This window comes from Nycticebus coucang, chromosome 7, assembly GCF_027406575.1.
Source record: "Nycticebus coucang isolate mNycCou1 chromosome 7, mNycCou1.pri, whole genome shotgun sequence".
NCBI lineage: Eukaryota > Metazoa > Chordata > Mammalia > Primates > Lorisidae > Nycticebus > Nycticebus coucang.
Genome location: NC_069786.1, coordinates 47,197,748 through 47,217,758, shown reverse-complemented (window position 1 = coordinate 47,217,758; position 20,011 = coordinate 47,197,748). Strand labels below are relative to the sequence as shown.

Below are 20,011 nucleotides of genomic sequence, written 5' to 3'. Positions count from 1 at the left end.
GAAGCTAGTAAATGATGTCCCACGATCACATCAATGTACACAGCTATGATTTAATAAAAATAAACAAACAAATAAATAAATAAATAAACAAATTCTTAATTGACCATTTTCAACCACCTTGGCCCATGCCTAGAATATAATCTAAATGTGTTCTTACCTGTTTATATCCTTTTATAGCTCATTAACCTGATGTGGCAACTGAGAATTTTAATTGTTGGTTTAAATTATAGAATATAAAAAAGGTCTAATAGTTGTTAAGTCCTCTATACTATCTAAATCCATTCTAAGGTCTTAACTTTAAAAAGCAAAAGAAAACAAAACAAAGCAATACAACTTTTTCCTAACTACTACTCTGGTTGATATTTTAATATAATTATAAAGACTTAGAATTAAAAAAAAGTAACTGGAGAGATGAAATCAATATTCCTAATACTTCTTAGTGATTTTTAGATACTAGGGCATATGTTTAATATATATTCTGTTGATTTTTCAATGGAGCCTATTAATGAACATGTCTCAATTACCTATCGAATAATCTCTTGAAGATGTCAAAAAAAAAATAAAAAAAAACTATTGGCATCACAGACACCTTCCCAAATCTCTTAACTACACACTGTTATCAATGTTTTTGCCCTGCTGTCCTAATTGCCAAGGCTGAATTGTGTGTATGTCCCTTTGCTTACTTAGGGGACCTGACTGGTGTACTTGTCAAAATGTGTTTTAGTAGTTGTCCCACAAAGAGCTCTTGCTATCAGTGTACATAGAGGGTATTTCAGAGTTATCAAATACGTATTAATGTATATATTTTCTATCCCACTTTCCGTGTAATGGGTTAATGGCACAGATACACTCCTATTCTTCCATAAGTAGGTTAGGAAATAGAGAAAGCATAACAAAAAATTGAAGTCATGTAGTACATGGTAAGTTTTTGGGTGTGGGTACCTCTTATTTCTCTTTTAAGATTAGCTTTTTGGTTCTGTATCTCATAGATTCATAATATTGCTGTGTGGCCTTTATCAAATGATCAGTAGTTATTGAAACTCTATTATGAATGCATATCTGGCAAGTTAGAAAAGTACTACAAGAAGTTTTCATTCTTTCCTATGAGAATTTATGATCAGGATGGCAAAATCAAAACATTGTATCTTAAACAAGTTAAGACCCAAACAAAGCCCAACAGTCCAGTTCTTGCTAGAGAAAGACAGGACACATGTGAGTCATCAGAGAAGGCCATGTGGAGCTGGTGATCCCTGGGGGAGGGGTGGTGACGAGGAAGGCAGGCATTTCAAGTTGAGGGAGTCCTCAGAAAGGGGACAGAGGCTATATGAGTCTGGAGTTTTGGGGGACAAAGTAAGTGAATGATGTATTTGCCTCATCTGGAGGGCATTTCTGAGATGCCAGCAGCTGGACCTAGAAAATGAAACAAATAGCTCTGACGTTAGTGTGGTGGACCATAAAAGGCATCAGAAGATTCTGGAGAGGAAAACAATGTGATAATGGTAGAATCTGGAGGAATTTTAATGGGGAGTATGGTGGTTTGGGACTAGGAAAAACTGGAAAGAACATAATTTGTAGTAGTCTATTTTTGTAATATACATGGATGAGAGGGGTGATGGGGGCAAAGGAGAGGAAGAAAGGAATCTGAAGATAGTAAGTATTAACGAGTGTTAATGACATTGAACATTGGATATGAAGGAAAGAAAGAAGCCACAGAGGAGCTTCTGACCATAGACCAGTAGCCTGGGCAAATAGTGATTCAGCTGGTGAAGACGGATTAATGGTGACAGAAATAGAGTTGACATAAAGGAAGAAATTTTCAAATTAGGGCATGCAATGGACAAATTAGAAATTTAGTACCATGGCATAGGTGTGAGATCAGGACAAAAACTAATATCTGAGTGTCATCAGAACGAATGTGGTAGATAAAGACATGAAAATATACGAGGGAGGCAGAATAGTGCACAGCCAAGGGCAGAGTTTTGGAGGATATCCATACTTAGGCCATCTGGGAAGAGGCCAGCAAAAAGATGAGAGAACAAACAGAGAGGCTGAAGGGGAATCAGAAAAGGCCATGTCATGTGAGTCTAGGGAGAGGTTTCCAAGAAGACACTTAATCTCTCACTGTTTCCCTTTATCCACAAAAGGGAGGGACAAAGGGTTCCCTCTATGCCATTCCGGTGCTGTGGACTTGGAAAGGTTGGCCCTGATTTTTGATCTATTACAGTAGAAGACATAATGAAGGGGAGTATACAATAATGAAGTGAAACCTTCCACACCGTTCCTCAGAAAGACTTGGCAGTGAAGGCATAGCTTTTATTTTTATTGCAGACCAAGTATGTGCTCAGGCTCAGATTACCGACACGCCTATTAATACTGTTGTCAGCACCACGAGCTTCTCCATCCTCCTGGCATAGACTCCTAAGCAAGCTGGTGTTCACAGAGCATGCCCCTGGGGAGACCTGGACTTCTGGCTGTGGACTTGAGTTTAGAGGTTCCTTCTCCTTCTCCTGTTCCTTCTTCCTATGTCCCTCCTAACCTTACTTATCAGGTTTTCTTTATTGTTTAAGCAGAGACATACTTTGCACACACTAAGAGAATCTTTAGGCTGATTCAGAGGACAGAATTCTAACTAGATGGAATTCTGAACAAGGTTCCTGAGAAGTTAGGACTTCTGGATCTGATTTCTCTGAAACTTCTTGACAGGATGTCATATTTAATAAGCATTTCTCTTGTTCAAATGTGGCTTTGTCCCTAAGGACTTAGCCAGCCATGGAAAATCAAGTTGTCCTACACCTAAAATAAAGTCTTTACTTACATATAAGAAGTTAAGCAATTGAATTTATATAAGCACATTTTAAAATCTATGTTTTGTATTTCAACTGATTTAATGTTCATGGAAGCTTTTGTCACAGGCACTAGGTAAATAGTATTAGGATAAGGTTCAGTCAGATTTGGTCAGAGCATGAAGATGATTGGGACCTTGAAATTATCCAACTCCTTTACTTTATAAATAAGATTAGTATGTGGAAGAAAAATCATCTGTAGAATTTGTGCAGTAGAAGAGATGGGAGGATAATTCTTCTCTGCAGACTATCTCTGTGGCCTCAGTGTGGAAGGCATATGTTAGCAATCACTCATTGATCCCTGTTGTAATCTGGTACTATGGGGGCCACAGGGTTCCCAAGGAGAGGACCTGCCTTCTGCCACCCCAGAGTTCACAGCCTAAGCAGTGGCAGGCAGGTAAACTGCCAGCAACAGTATCATCTCAAAACTCATTTTAGAAAGATTGGAGCCCAGCTGAGTGGGATCCCAGGGGAAGGCCATCCCATCTGCTGCAGGAGGCAGGGAGGGCTCTGAGGGGAAATCCCGCCTGTCCTGAGCCGTGGAGAGGAAGCAATAGCTCACGGACGGATGAGGAGAGGACGTAAAGTATAGCACGTCTGAGATCCTGAGGCATTTTAGGGCTTCATGTGCTGGGGGACCCATGAATAGTTCTGCATTGTGGGAGGCAGGGATCATGACTGGTGGAAGAAAAGCCAAAGGAGTCATAATGAAGAAAGAAATGAGAGCAGGAGTGAGGGGTGCCTGATTTCAGGACACCATACTTACTTGAAGGTGAGAGGTAGAGGCCTTTTCTAGGAGGCAGGGAAGGGGCTAATGAAGACGGGGAGGTTGAAGCTATGAGAAGAGAAGTAATGACTGATTGATCTGGGTACAAAAAGGAAGTACCAGAGCTGATGGCAGCTTGGTGTGCGAGCCATACTCTGTGAGGGACGGGAGGGCAGAGGGGAGCATGGAGGGGACGAGTGCACAGACTTTATTGTGCAGAAGAGGAAGCTGAGAGTGAAATGGAGTTAACTGGGGACTCATGGACAGTGATGGGCTTTCTATTAGCCCCTGGGGGTAGGAGCTGACCAGAAACACATCATGGGATGTTCAAACTTCGATGAAGGCAAAGTGACAATTGAAGTCAGGGAGTATCAGGCCCAGAGCCCCAGCAGGCTATAGTTCCCAGAACATACCAGTGGTTAGGCGCACAGATTGCAAGCTAAGTGTTTGAGTTCAGCAGCTCCCTGCTCTGGGCTTCTTTCTGCATCCCTCTTAGCCATACTTACCATGGTACCGTTGCCCAATCCATAGTGTTATGTGATTTTCTTCAGTGGCATTTCAGATATAAGAAACAGAAGTACACGGTTGAGCTGAGCTGATCTAAAGCTGGGGGTTTGTGAAGTGGGTGTGATAAAAAGATAAGTGGGACTCGAGGAAGCTGAATAAGAAAATAATTGCAATTGGAATTCACAGCAACAAATGGAAACAGATCTATGGCCATGAGCCCGGGATAGGAGGAAAAACTCAAAGAAGCATAAATCACTAGTAGTATTGAGAGCAAGGGTGTGTCACATCTAGGAGGATAAGTTAAGGCAATGTGGTATAGTAAAATTTCAGATTTAAATAGAGATGGAAATAGAGTCTTAAAAAAAAATGCCTACGCGTGGGACATGGGACATAAATAATGTTCAGTGGCTCATGAACATCCCTGCCTTATTTTACCAGGTTGCCTACAAAAAAGGTTTGGCTGAACAGCAAGCTCAGTTCACACCTCTGGCTGATCCTCCTGATATAGAATTTGCAAAAAAAGTAACCAGACAAGTGAGCAAGGTAAGTAAATAGGGCGGGGACACTGTCTCCCTTGACAACTCTGCTTAATCATTTCAACCATCAGAAAAAGAAACTAAAGGCAAACCTAAAGACAAAACATAAACACAAAGAGTATTTTCACTCCAAAAAACTCTACACAAAAGCAATACACTGATGAAGGTCATTAACTATGTTAATGAATGTGTAGCCAGCTTGAAGACAGTAATTGAAAAATGTGAAAGTTCCCTTCTGAAAACAGAATCCAGGTCCTAATGTCACTTGACATTTTCACTTAAGAGAGTACTGCTAACAGAGCAAGCAAGTTAACCACATCCTTTGTACTTTGTTGCCCTGGGTAGAGTGCTATAACATCATAGCTCACAGCAACCTCAGACTCTTGGGCTCAAGTGATTCTCTTGCCTCTTGCCCACCACAACACCCAGCTATTTTTAGAGTGGCATCTTGCTCTGGCTCAGGCTGGTCTTGAACCTGTGAGTTCAGGCAATTTACCCCCGTTGGCCTCCCAGAATGCTGGGATTACAGGCGTGAGCCACCACGCCTAGCCAAGGATCTGATTTAATTCAGTGTGGAGAACTCATATAGTTCCATACTGTCAATCAGACTTGGGAAGGTTGGAAAGCACGAGTGGGCTCCCACACAGAGCTTGGTGGATGGCAGTGGGTAGGGCACTGCCTAACTTTTAAGGCCCTAACAAACAGCTCAGTCTGGCTATATTTAGGCTGGTAAACTAGCTCTGAAGAATGCAGCCCTGTCAAGGAATGCAGAGAAACAGATGTTCAACTGATGAAAATGCTCATGCTAAGTTCCTATTTTGAATTGGTCCAAATCAGGCCTCTTTCTCCTGGGATACAGCTGCTTTTAAATACCTTTCTTTGCTGTCTGTGGAGTTGCGTCTCAGTTTGGTCGCCTGCTTGAATTTTGATGTAACTCAAGATTTCCATCTTGCTTAAGTATTTTTTGGGGAAAGTATTTGTCTAGTAGAGGTGAAGGAAGAAAAGATACAGATTTTTTTTAATGTGTGATATTGCAGATTACCTAACTGTGTAACCAGGGGCTGAGCGGCCAGAAGATCTAGGAAGTACAATAACATTTCATTAATAGAAATGGGCCAACTGGGAAATGTTGCTCAGGGCTAAGCAGATGCTAATTTTAGAACTGTGCATAAAGAGATAGTCCACCAAAAGTGTTGATGTTGTAAATAAGATTGGGAGAAAGACAATCTTTTTGGAAGAAAAATAAAAAGGCGTTGTTTTCAAGTGATTATTTAGAAATAAAAAATCTATTTTTAAATTTTTACTTAAACTCTATTGTAAAAGATATATTTTACCTTATTGGAGTGTGCAGTGTAGGTACTTAAATGTGATTTTTAAAAAAATACTTCCATACTCTGCTGTAATTCTTCTCTGCCCCAATTCAGACTTGCCAGTTAGTTTAGAGCTGTTCTCTTCAGCGCAGTAGCCAGTGGCCACAGGTGACTGGCGAGCCCTTGAAATATGATGAATACAAACTGAGTGTATCAGCTAGCCTGGGCTTCTCTAACCAGGTGGCTTGAATAATGCACATTTATCTCTCCCAGTTCTGGAGGCTGGAAGTCCAGGATCAAAGATTCGCTTTCTGCTGGGGACTTCTCCTTGTGTCCTCACAAAGTGGAGACAGAGAGGGAGCTCTGGTCTCTTTTATAAGGACACTCATCCTGTCATGGAAAACCCCACCTTCATAACCTCATCTAAACCTAATGACTTCCCAAAGTCTAAATAACATAACACTGAGGGTTAGGGATTCAGCATATGAATTTGAGAGTGACATGAAGTTCATCTCATAACACTCAGAGTCATCTATATATAAGAAATATACTCTGGATTTGGAATACTTACTATAAAAAAAAGACTGTGAAATAGTTTATTATTTATATATTGATTACATGTTAAAATGTGAATATTTTGTATCTACTGGGTTAAGTGAAATATATTTTGTATTTTTAGATATATAATAATATATTATTAATGTTCCTTTCTCACCTGTTTCATTTTACATTGAAGATATAAGAGAGCTTGCATTACATGTTCCTCATACCGCACCCTCTCGTTAGGTAGGGTGACAGCATTGGGCATATTGCCAGACCTGGATTTGCCCTTGTGGAATAATAATATGAGCTAAAGGAAGGGTGGCTGTGGATGAAGGTTAACAGATTTGACCATGGTGACATTATTATTATTATTATTATTATTATTTGAGACAGAGCCTCACTATGTGGCCCTTGGTAGAGTGCCATGGTGTCACAGCTCATAGCAACCTCAAGCTCCTGGGCTTAAGTGATTCTCTTGCCTCAGCCTCCCAGGTAGCTGGGATTATAGGCATCTGCCATGATGCCCGGCTATTTTTTTTTTTTGTTGTTGTTGTTGCAGTTGTCACTGTTGTTCAGCTGGCCCGGGCTGGGTTTGAACCCGCCACCCTGGGTGCATGTGGTCAGCAGCATAACCACTATGCTATGGGTGCTGAGCCCATGGTGACATTATTCATCCCATTCTTACCTAACTTCAAAGTTCCTAATGACTATTATGCATCCAAAATAATAGTCATGTTGGGAAAAATGCTCATGATTGGTGGAAGTCCATCCAAAAATACCATCTGAGAGTGACTTATCTGTGGACTATTTTCCCTTCTCTTAACAGTCACATACCAATGAGGGGAATCAGGACCATTTGTTCTCACATGTCCCTGACTCCCCCCATTGGTTTGCCAGTGTAAAGTCTTTCCCCATTCCCAAGCATATTTGACTCATGTTTCAGCAGCACCATAACCTCTTTTATCTTCTCACTCTTGTGAATTAAAACTGAGTCTCCCTGATCCATCCTTTGTTGTACAGCTTCTAGTTCAAATAGTAATGATCACATATCTGCAACGATTATGTTAATGTTACGTTCTGTTTACCAGCCTTCCTTGCTATTTACCTATCAGAGTCAATTTTGTCACCTTGGTCTTTGGCCAAAGCCACTGTCTATATGGCAGCACCTCCTGGCTCGGCCGCCTTTTGTGGCTCTAACATAAATGGACAGGCAGAGTTGTTCACATGCGCAGGCATTACAGGTGAGGAAACAGTGCACAGCCGGACCAGTTGAAAGTGGGGCTTGGCGTGCAACACTGGGAAGTCTCACCAGTTCCTCTGTGCTTCCTCTCTGCTCCCTTCCAGATTCACAGTAGGAAAAATAGAGGATTTCAGGTTGGAATCTCCAGTTGATGCCCAGCTGGAATTTAAAAGTAAAAAAAAAAAAAAAAAATCTCTTTTAGTGACATATTGTTACACAGCATGAAAATGCCAGGATCTGATCTTCAGAAACCATGGAAACTCTCCTATCACAGAGGATTAGGGAGACTCCATAGATTTCACCAGAAGAAATTGGTTGAGACAGGAAGGTGGTTCTGGGCCCACTGTAGGCAATACTGACTGGGATCCTTTACACCCACCCTGGAAGGATAACTTTTCTATGAAAGGAGCATCATCAGTCTCAGTGTTTAGCTACTCACAGAAAAGAAAAAGGCGATTAATTGGCTTCATATCCTTTTTATTCAATAACCATGTAAAAACTGCAGATGTAGCAATGGACAGCAGAAAATGAAGCTACATGTTTATATCACACATTAACATTGTATTTCATAGAAACTCAGGCCTTGTGGCCAGACACACAGAGTGAGACTCCTCTGAATGGCAGAGAGGGTCCCACTCAGATATAAACCTTCTTTCTTCTCACTCTTCTTGTTATTTGTCCTTTCAACTTCTCTCCTACCCACAAATGAGAGGAAACCCATAACTTCCCCAGTGGTTAATAAGCTCTAGCCTCCTCCTGTGTAGTGAAAACTTCCCAGACTCGGTAAGATATAAATAAGTCCAGTCAGGACAAAGTCAATGGTACGTTAAGGACAGAAACTGAAAAAAAAAAATCTACCTAGGGTGGCACCTGTGGCTCAAAGGAATAGGGCACTGGCCCCATATGCTGGAGGTGGCGGGTTCAAACCCAGCCCCGGCCAAAAACTGCAAAACAAACAAACAACAACAACAACAAAAAAACTACAGACATCTATCTCTCACTATGAGAATTAATTTCCTACTTTATTTTCCTCAACAAATCTACATATGTGGTACCTTTTTCTGTAATATCCCAGTGTTTAGACCTCCTTAAGAATGTTTGCTCAGCTCCTTAGCTTTAAATTATTATGTTACCAAAGTCTCTGTTTCTCACTTTGGTATGCATCTCGCCAGTTGCTCCTTCCCCATCCTAGAGTTTTCCTTCTTTGTCAGCAAGCGGGAGGAAGGGCACTATCCCTCTAAAAATCACAGATCAGGAGCTCTTAACCTGAGGTGCGTGTACATCAGGAACCTCTGAAGTTGCATTTGTGAAGTATCTTCTTCGAATCTTGAAGAGGTTGCACAAAAAAATAGACACATTTCCATAGACGGTCTTAGCAAATCCAAAAATCAGTATTATTTACTTCTATTCTTTAAAGCTTCCAAAGAGGAGAAGATAAATTAATTGGCAGTATGATGCAAATCTTATCTCAGCAAAGATTTCCATCGAAGAATTGTCCACCGCATATGTGTACAATTGTCTTTTTTTGCAGAGTTTCTAACTGTCTGTTATGCTGATGATAATAAGGATAATAATTTTTACAATTATTAAACCCCAGATTTGTTTAGCACTGTGGCGTTGACAAGGCAGCCTTTGGTGTGTAATCTTATCACCCACTCCAGTCCTCTGTGCACGTGTCATTGCCTGCACTCGTGGCTGAGAAGATTGAAGCTTGGGGAGTCTGCCACACCTTTATAATGATGGGATTAAGTCTTGAGCCCAGAGTTTCTGAACCAGGCATGGGGCTCTAAAATGTATAGCTATAAAACCCACTTGGCCATTCTTTTGCATGTTAACTTTTTGTTTTTTTGAGACAGAGTCTGTGTTCTGGAGCTAGAGTGCTGTGGTGTCATAGCGCACAGCAACCTCAAACTCCTGGGCTCAAGTGATCCTCCTGCCTCAGCCTCCCCAGTAGCTGGAACTACAAGGTGCCTACCATAATGCCTGGCTAGTTTTTCTACTTTTAGTAGATCCAGGGTCTTGCTTTTGCTCAGGCTGGTCTTGAACTCCTGAGCTCCGGCGATCTACGTGAGCCACCATGTCTGGCCTGCATATTAACTTTTTGAGAAAAAGCAAATGGAGCATTTCAAAGATGGCTGGGCTTCCTTGAACTCTAGCTCATTGGCTGAGCACTACACTTACCCTTAGGGCTTGTTCTGCTAAAAGCATACCAGTAAACCGTTCTTTCTCCTTGAAGGGTGTGTTGGAGTGTTAACATACAAACATCTCGAGACCCATTGTTATGTCTGTTAGCACATTTCTATGAATCATGGAGGGAAAATTGCTCTAACCCAGCTCAGGTTTTGGCCCAGGGGCTCAGGTTTGGGGTTGACTAGATGAATTCTGTTCCAAGAACACCTAGGCCAAGGTAGTTCAATACCATCTATCATGGTCTCAGTTCAGTTTAGTGTATTTAGTTAAACAAACATGTATGACCCCTTCACCTAACTTTCTTATTGGGTGAATTGACACTACACTGGAAGAGGTTTTTTTTTTTTTTTTTGAGACAAAGTCTCACTATGTTGCCCTCGGTAGAGTGCTGTGGCATCACAGCTCCCAGCAAACTCAAACTCCTGGGCCCAAGCGACTCTCTTGCCTCAGCCTCCCAAGCAGCTGGAACTACAGGCACCTGCCACAACACCCAGGCATCTTCCTGTTGCAGTTGTCATTGTTGTTAGCTGGCCTGGGCCCAGGCTCAAACCCATAGGCCTCAGTGCATGTGGCTGGCACCATGACCCTGTGCTACGGGCACTGAGCCTACACTGGAAGAGTTTTTGAAGATGTGTATTTAGGACCTAAGAATGGCCTGCTCAAGATATTTTTTAACTGTTAATCATTATTACTTAATTTGTTGTCTTATTTATCGACTTTGGGATGTACTTATCTTATTCTCTTTTCCTTTCTTTTTTCCTAGCAAAAATACAAAGAAGACTATGACAATAAAATCAAAGGCAAATGGAGTGAGACACCTTGCTTTGAAGTTGCAAACGCCAGAATGAATGCTGATAACTTGAGTTCAGTGAGTAGGAAAGGGATTACTGATATCCTGGGAGGGGGATACCACCTGCTGTACCACCAGAACACTTGAGACTCCTCTTCTTAGGGTCAAGACCTGGTGTAGAGATCCTGTTAAGAAAGAAATTTCCCACATTCACTTTCCCTTTGAGAACTATTATTTTGGCCAATCCTAATTATTTCTATCTCAACTTTCATTGGAGCAATATGGCAAGACCCTCTCACTGCAAAGTGTAATTAGTACAAGTTAAAGAGGCTCTTCTAAATTTATTCTTTGCTGGTGAACCAAACTGCACAGTTTCTTCTTATTGGAAAACATAAGTGTAATTATTGTTATTCTTTTTTCTTAAATTCTCTACTCTTACCCTTCAAGAGCTCTTTCTTGGTGGCCAAGAAAAACCTTCTAATCACGCCTTCAGCCTATTCTAATTGTTCCAAATCTTTGTTAAATTGCTCCTCATTTTGCAAAGGTACCACATTCTCTAATTGAAATCTGACCTGGCTACCCAGGGGAAGGCAGCTTCTCCAAATCCCTGTGTCTCCCACATCAGCCCCCGCACAGTGTGTTTCCATTAGTCCTCCAGCGCATTTAATGTCTTGCAGAGGAAATACCAGGAAGATTTTGAGAGCATGAAAGACCAGATTTACTTCATGCAGACTGAAACCCCAGAGTACAAAGCGAATAAACAGGCTGGGGTGGCAGCCAGCAAGGTACGAGGACATTTTTGCCTTTCTCTTGATGGTTTGAGTGTGGGTGAATTTCTTGTAACTCTGGCTCTAGTATGTCATGAATATGGGGAGGAGGTATGGTTTTGGGGGGAACTATCAAGACTGAGACCAGTGTATCCCAGGCCTTGAAGAAGAGTAGAAATAAAATGAGAACAACCAAAAAAGTATTTTGGAATTATAGTAGGGTTACTCAAATCTTGTTATTTTGTAATGTATGAGCAGTAACTGTACCTGATTACTAAACTTAATATTTTGTAGAGTAAAATATTTCAATTCCTTTTGCTATCGGAAGGAGAAAGGCTGTAATTGCAATTAGCAGGCCTTCTTCCCCCGGGAAAAGACAATTGGCAGCCTTGCTACAAAAACAAACACTTCTATACCCAACACTTTCATTATCATTACTTTTCTTATTTTCCCACTGAGTGAGAAAGAAACCTACTCACAGACAAGGCTTATAAATCCATGGGCATCTTCCATGAGTGACTCTGGGGAATAGTTTGACTCCTTAGTGTTCTAAAGCAGGCTGGTCACTAAAAAGAGCATAAACTTTGAAGTCTACTACACTTGGTTCCAATCCTGGCCTGGGCTCTGCTAGAGGAGAGAAAGCAAGATTGCATCACTTAGAAGGCTAGTGCAAAGTAGTGGTGTTTTGGACCAGGAAGGTAACAGGACAGGTGATGAGAAATATTTTGAAAGCGGAGATGACCTGATTTGCTGATGGATTGGATATGGGGTATGAGAGAAAGGTTTTTATTTAAGCACCTAGATGAATGAGGTTTCCCTTTATTGAGATAGGTAAGGTGGTAGAAGACGTGGGTAATTTTTTTGGAGGAGAAACAGATGCTCATTTCAGACACGTTAGATTTGAGATGAGTTAGACATCCAAGTAGAAATATCAGTGGTCAGCTGATGATATGGGTCTGAAATTTCAAGGGAGACATAGGTGAATGTTCTGTAAATGTGGGAGTCATCAGGATACAAAGAGTATTTGATGTCACAGCACTAGAGAGCATCAAGGGAGTGAGCGTAGTCACATGTGTCAAAGTTTCTGAGACGGATGTACCAATGTCTGCCCTCTGGTGACCTTAATAAGAGCAACTTGGTTGAGTCTGTTTGGAGAAGGTTCATCTAAATGAGAAGAGAGAAATGGAAGATATAAGTATATTCAACTCTTTCAAAGTATTTTCCTGGTAGAAAAAGGAGAAAATGGGAGTAGCTGATGGAAAAGTGGGTAAGAGGAATTTTTAAAGTTGGCCAACAAAAATGCCATGTTTCTTTGCTGAAAAAATCCAGCCAAGAGGGAAGATGTGATGATGTTGGAGAAGGAAGAATGGCTGGGGTGTTGTGGTGGAGCAGGTGAAAGGGGAAGAGATCTGATTCTTGAGAGGAGGGGATGGCTTTGCCACTCGCCCTGACAGTTCATTCACGTGACAGAGGAAAAGGCTATGCATCCCAGGTCCAGGTAGGGGGATAGTAGGGTTTTCATTTTCATTTTTCAAGGCAATATACAATTCTACAAGGTGGCAAGGTTGGTTGTTTAAGCCTTCCACTCCTGTGGAGTACCCCAGTGCGCCTCTGGGCAGGCTGCAGAGCTGGTGTGTCTGTGTGCAGCTGTGGGCATCTTCTGTCCCTGGGTAGCACCCTGATTGGCTTTGGTCTCTGAGGTTCTTACATGTTGGATTGATCTAGGATTCCTTGAACTTCTGTGGTTATGTTGCCTGAATAAACGGTTTATACAGGGGATTGTGGCCAGAACCAGAAATGGTTTCTAATCCACCACATGCTTCTGATAGGAGCTTTTAGATGACCTGCCTCCATCCCCCACCAACTTACTGCCAGGGCAGGAATTAAAGGTGCAAAGTTGGATGGGCATAAGGAGAAGCTGCCCTTATTCATCCCAGCCCAGCTTCTTCCTCCTCTTCTTGCTCGTATAGTAAATTCATGTGTGCTTTGAACAGACACAGGCAAAGCATTCAAGGATGGCTGGGTACTTGTAGCTTCCTTTCTTTAAAAATATGTTGGCGGGGAAGTCAGCTGGGGCTGGTTAAGAGCTGAACAAGGGAGGGGCGGAGCAAGATGGCAGCCGAGTAACAGCTTCCTTGCATCTGGGCACCGTGAGTCTGGGGAGATAGGACTCCAGGCATCTCTGGCTGGTGGGAACTGCCTATCATCACTCCTATGAGGATACAGGGAGTCAGCGAGAGACTTCTGGACCCCAAGAGGAGGACTAAAACAGTGGAAAACCGGCAAGTGGTCGCGTGTGTTCAACCCGTCTAAACCCGCCCACAACTGTAAGTTCAGTAGCAGCGAGACTGCAAACCAGAAAGGCCTTACCTGTGAACTCTTTTGATGTCCTTGGACTTGGCACTGAGTTGAACTGCCTTGGGGAAGGCCTGAGTGGGAGTGCGGAGAACTTTGGCCGTTGTCTAGGGCCCCAGTCTGAGCCGCTGAGCCAGACGGAGCTAATAGTGTTTGGCGGTGGGTCACACGGATCCATTGTCAGTGATCTGCCCCGGCAAGCTCCGCCCTCAGGGTAGCAGAGCTAGAAACGGGTGGGAGCTGGTAACCCAGCAACCAAGTAGCCTAAGGGTGGGGTCTGAGCCGCCTTGCAGCCCTAACCCTCAGGGGCAGAGTGAGACCGGTTTTGGCACACTGAGTAAGTGGATAGCCACTTCAGCAGTGATTCCAGCGAGAAAGCTGGGAAAGCTTCTGCTCAGCAAGTTTACAAGTTCAAAGTGCCTTTTAAGTGGGCTGAAGAGAGATTTAGGGTGTCTACCTGCTGGGGTTTGAGAAATCAGCAGCCTCCAGTCGTATCAGAACTCTGACTAACATCTCATACCCCAAAAGACCACGTGTTGCCCAGACAATATTCAACAACATATACAAACTGCTTTGTTTTTGGTTGTGTATTTTTTTTTTCTTTTTTTTTTTTTGTTTGGTTGGGTTTTTTTGTTTGTTTATTTTGACGTTGTTGATGTTCTTTTCTTTCTTAATTTCAATCTTTTCCATACAGATCCCTTTTTCTTTCTCAATTTTTCTAGTTTAATTATAATTTCCCATTGCTGCCTTTTTTAATAACTACAACTTCATTTTTGCTAGTGTTTCTACCGCTATCACTTGGTTTTTCACCCAATTTTATCGCCATAAAGTTTTCTGTTTGCTTGTTTTGGTTTGATTTATAGCATTTTTATCTTTCCTCTCTACTTGGTGGAGGTGGGGTACTGTGTCTGACCAGGTTAGCAAAGAGCTGCTGACCTCAAGGGAACCACCCAACTGGGCACCCAACCCCCAGAAGGTGGGGTTTTTTAAGGTTGTGTCAAAGTACCCTACTGTACACCTATATTGCCCTGTCTCCCTCTTTCTGTGCCTCTCTTCTTTTTGTCAATATTCCTTATCCCTACCCCCTCTCCTTTCTCTACCTTTCTTTTTTTTCTTATCACTCAGTCATCCTTTCTTTCATCCCTTTTTTGCTCTTCAACCTTCTCACCTTTCTGGTCCTGTAACCCTTAGTCCACAGGCACAAGAACTTAAAGAGCAAGAGGAAGTGAAAGGAAAATTAGGGCAAGGAAACAGATAAAAGAAATCACTCATGAGGAAGAATCAGCAGAAAACTCCAGGCAACATGAAGAACCAGTCCAGAACAACCCCGCCAAGGGACCATGAGGTAGCTACTGCAGAGGATTCCACCTATACAGAAATGTTAGGAATGACAGAAAGGGAATTTAGAATACACATGTTGAAAACAATGAAAGAAATGATGGAAACAATGAAGGAAACTGCTAATAAAGTGGAAAATAACCAAAAGGAAATCCAAAAACAGAATCAAATCAGAGATGAACGATATGAAGAATATAAAAAGGATATAGCAGAGCTGAAGGAAATGAAACAGTCAATCAGGGAACTTAAAGATGCAATGGAAAGTATCAGCAACAGGTTAGACCATGCAGAAGAAAGAATTTCAGAGGTAGAAGACAAAGTTTTTGAGATAACTCAGATAGTAAAAGAGGCAGAAAAGAAGAGAGAGAAAGCAGAACGTTCACTGTCAGAATTATGGGACTTTATGAAACGTTCCAACATACGAGTTATAGGAATTCCAGAAGGGGAAGAAGAATGCCCCAGAGGAATGGAAGCCATACTAGAGAATATTATAAAAGAAAATTTCCCAAATATCACCAAAGATTCTGACACACTGCTTTCAGAGGGCTATCGGACCCCAGGTCGCCTCAACTCTAACCGAGCTTCTCCAAGACACATTGTGATGAACCTGTCCAAAGTCAAGACAAAAGAAAAGATTCTGCAAGCTGCCAGGAGTAAGCGCCAGTTGACCTACAGGGGCAAATCCATCAGAGTGACCTCAGACTTCTCTAATGAAACTTTCCAAGCAAGAAGACAATGGTCATCTACCTTTAATCTACTTAAACAGAACAATTTTCAGCCCAGAATTCTGTACCCTGCTAAGCTAAGCTTCAAAATTGATGGAGAAATCAAATCATTTACGGATATACAAACATTGAGGAAATTCACCACAACAAGACCAGCTCTACAGGGAATACTTCAACCTGTTCTGCACACTGACCACCACAATGGATCAGCAGCAAAGTAAGAACTCAGAAATCAAAGGACAGAACCTAACCTCCACACTGATGCAAAAGATAAAACTAAGCAATGGACTCTCACCAAATAAGACGAATAGAATACTACCACACTTATCAATTATCTCCATAAATGTTAATGGCTTGAATTCCCCACTGAAGAGACATAGATTGGCTGACTGGATTAAAAAACACAAGCCATCCATTTGCTGTCTGCAAGAAACACACCTGGCTTCAAAAGACAAATTAAAGCTCCGAGTCAAGGGTTGGAAGACAATTTTTCAGGCAAATGGAATTCAGAAGAAAAGAGGAGTTGCAATCTTATTTTCAGATACATGTGGATTTAAAGCAACTAAAGTCAAAAAAGACAAAGATGGTCACTTTATATTGGTCAAGGGAAAACTACAACAAGAAGACATTTCAATTATAAATATCTATGCACCAAATTTAAATGCTCCCAGATTCTTGAAACAGACCTTACTCAGTCTGAGCAATATGATATCTGATAATACCATCATAACAGGGGACTTTAACACACCTCTTACAGAGCTGGACAGATCCTCTAATCAGAAATTAAACAAAGATATAAGAGATTTAAATGAGACCCTAGAACAATTATGCTTGATAGACGCATATAGAACACTCCACCCCAAAGATAAAGAATATACATTCTTCTCATCACCCCATGGAACATTCTCCAAAATTGATCATATCCTGGGACACAAAACAAATATCAACAGAATCAAAAGAATTGAAATTTTACCTTGTATCTTTTCAGACCATAAGGCACTAAAGGTGGAACTCAACTCTAACAAAAATGCTCGACCCCATCCAAAGGCATGGAAATTAAACAATCTTCTGTTGAATAACAGATGGGTGAAGGAAGAAATCAAACAGGAAATCACTAACTTCCTTAAGCATAACAACAATGAAGACACAAGCTACCAAAACCTGTGGGATACTGCAAAAGCAGTTTTGAGAGGAAAATTCATCGCTTTAGATGCCTACATTCGAAAAACAGACAGAGAGCACATCAACAATCTCACAAGAGACCTTATGGAATTGGAAAAAGAAGAACAGTCTAAGCCTAAACTCAGTAGAAGAATAGAAATCTCCAAAATCAAATCAGAGATCAATGAAATTGAAAACAAAAGAATCATTCAGAAAATTAATGAAACAAGGAGTTGGTTTTTTGAAAAAATAAATAAAATAGATAAACCATTGGCCAGACTAACTAGAAATAGAAAAGTAAAATCTCTAGTAACCTCAATCAGAAATGATAAAGGGGAAATAACAACTGATCCCACAGAGATACAAGAGATCATCTCTGAATACTACCAGAAACTGTATGCCCAGAAATTTGACAATGTGAAGGAAATGGATCAATATTTGGAATCACACCCTCTCCCTAGACTTGGCCAGGAAGAAATAGACCTCCTGAACAGACCAATTTCAAGCACTGAGATCAAAGAAACAATAAAAAAGCTTCCAACTAAAAAATGCCCTGGTCCAGATGGCTTCACTCCAGAATTCTATCAAACCTTCAAGGAAGAGCTTATTCCTGTACTGCAGAAATTATTCCAAAAAATTGAGGAAGAAGGAATCTTCCCCAACACATTCTATGAAGCAAACATCACCCTGATACCAAAACCAGGAAAAGACCCAAACAAAAAGGAGAATTTCAGACCAATCTCACTCATGAATATAGATGGAAAAATTCTCAACAAAATCCTAGCCAATAGATTACAGCTTATTATCAAAAAAGTCATTCATCATGATCAAGCAGGCTTCATCCCAGGGATGCAAGGCTGGTTCAACATACGCAAGTCCATAAACGTTATCCACCATATTAACAGAGGCAAAAATAAAGATCACATGATCCTCTCAATAGATGCAGAAAAAGCATTTGATAAAATCCAGCATCCTTTTCTAATTAGAACACTGAAGAGTATAGGCATAGGTGGCACATTTCTAAAACTGATTGAAGCTATCTATGACAAACCCACAGCCAATATTTTACTGAATGGAGTAAAACTGAAAGCTTTTCCTCTTAGAACTGGAACCAGACAAGGTTGTCCTCTGTCACCTTTACTATTCAACATAGTGCTGGAAGTTCTAGCCAATACAATTAGGCAAGACAAGGAAATAAAGGGAATCCAAATGGGAGCAGAGGAGGTCAAACTCTCCCTCTTTGCTGACGACATGATCTTATACTTAGAGAACCCCAAAGACTCAACCACAAGACTCCTAGAAGTCATCAAAAAATACAGTAATGTTTCAGGATATAAAATCAATGTCCACAAGTCAGTAGCCTTTGTATACACCAATAACAGTCAAGAGGAGAAGCTAATTAAGGACACAACTCCCTTCACCATAGTTTCAAAGAAAATGAAATACCTAGGAATATACCTAACGAAGGAGGTGAAGGACCTCTATAAAGAAAACTATGAACTCCTCAGAAAGGAAATAGCAGAGGATATTAACAAATGGAAGAACATACCATGCTCATGGATGGGAAGAATCAACATTGTTAAAATGTCTATACTTCCCAAAGCAATCTACCTATTCAATGCCATTCCTATCAAAGTACCTACATCGTATTTTCAAGATTTGGAAAAAATGATTCTGCGTTTTGTATGGAACCGGAAAAAACCCCGTATAGCTAAGGCAGTTCTTAGTAACAAAAATAAAGCTGGGGGCATCAGCTTACCAGATTTTAGTCTGTACTACAAAGCCATAGTGCTCAAGACAGCATGGTACTGGCACAAAAACAGAGACATAGACACTTGGAATCGAATTGAACACCAAGAAATGAAACTAACATCTTACAACCACCTAATCTTCGATAAACCAAACAAGAACTTACCTTGGGGGAAAGACTCCCTATTCAATAAATGGTGTTGGGAGAATTGGATGTCTGCGTGTAAAAGACTGAAACTGGACCCACACCTTTCCCCACTCACAAAAATTGATTCAAGATGGATAAAGGACTTAAATTTAAGGCACGAAACAATAAAAATCCTCAAAGAAAGCATAGGAAAAACACTGGAAGATATTGGCCTGGGGGAAGACTTCATGAAGAAGACTGCCATGGCAATTGCAACAACAACAAAAATAAACAAATGGGACTTCATTAAACTGAAAAGCTTCTGTACAGCTAAGGTGACGATAACCAAAGCAAAGAGACAACCAACACAATGGGAAAGGATATTTGCATATTTTCAATCAGACAAAAGCTTGATAACCAGGATCTATAGAGAACTCAAATTAATCCACATGAAAAAAGCCAACAATCCCTTATATCAATGGGCAAGAGACATGAATAGAACTTTCTCTAAAGACGACAGACGAATGGCTAACAAACACATGAAAAAATGTTCATCATCTCTATATATTAGAGAAATGCAAATCAAAACATCCCTGAGATATCATCTAACCCCAGAGAGAATGGCCCACATCACAAAATCTCAAAACTGCAGATGCTGGCGTGGATGTGGAGAGAAGGGAACACTTTTACACTGCTGGTGGGACTGCAAACTAGTACAACCTTTCTGGAAGGAAGTATGGAGAAACCTCAAAGCACTCAACCTAGACCTCCCATTCGATCCTGCAATCCCATTACTGGGCATCTACCCAGAAGGAAAAAAATCCTTTTATCATAAGGACACTTGTACTAGACTGTTTATTGCAGCTCAATTTACAATCGCCAAAATGTGGAAACAGCCTAAATGCCCACCAACCCAGGAATGGATTAACAAGCTGTGGTATATGTATACCATGGAATACTATTCAGCCATTAAAAAAAATGGAGACTTTACATCCTTCGTATTAACCTGGATGGAAGTGGAAGACATTATTCTTAGTAAAGCATCACAAGAATGGAGAAGCATG

The 20,011-nt window shown here is 41.1% G+C and overlaps 1 protein-coding gene across 16 annotated transcripts in view; it reads left to right on the top strand.

The window, feature by feature from the left end:
- Window positions 1–20,011, top strand: part of NEB (nebulin) — a 256,677-nt gene that overhangs the window by 11,759 nt on the left and 224,907 nt on the right. For all 16 annotated transcript variants that reach the window (XM_053596348.1, XM_053596363.1, XM_053596360.1 and 13 more), the window contains exons 10-12: window positions 4,555–4,659; window positions 10,699–10,803; window positions 11,403–11,510. In XM_053596348.1, coding sequence (XP_053452323.1) covers window positions 4,555–4,659; window positions 10,699–10,803; window positions 11,403–11,510 — 318 coding nt within the window. The remainder of the gene's footprint in view (window positions 1–4,554; window positions 4,660–10,698; window positions 10,804–11,402; window positions 11,511–20,011) is intronic.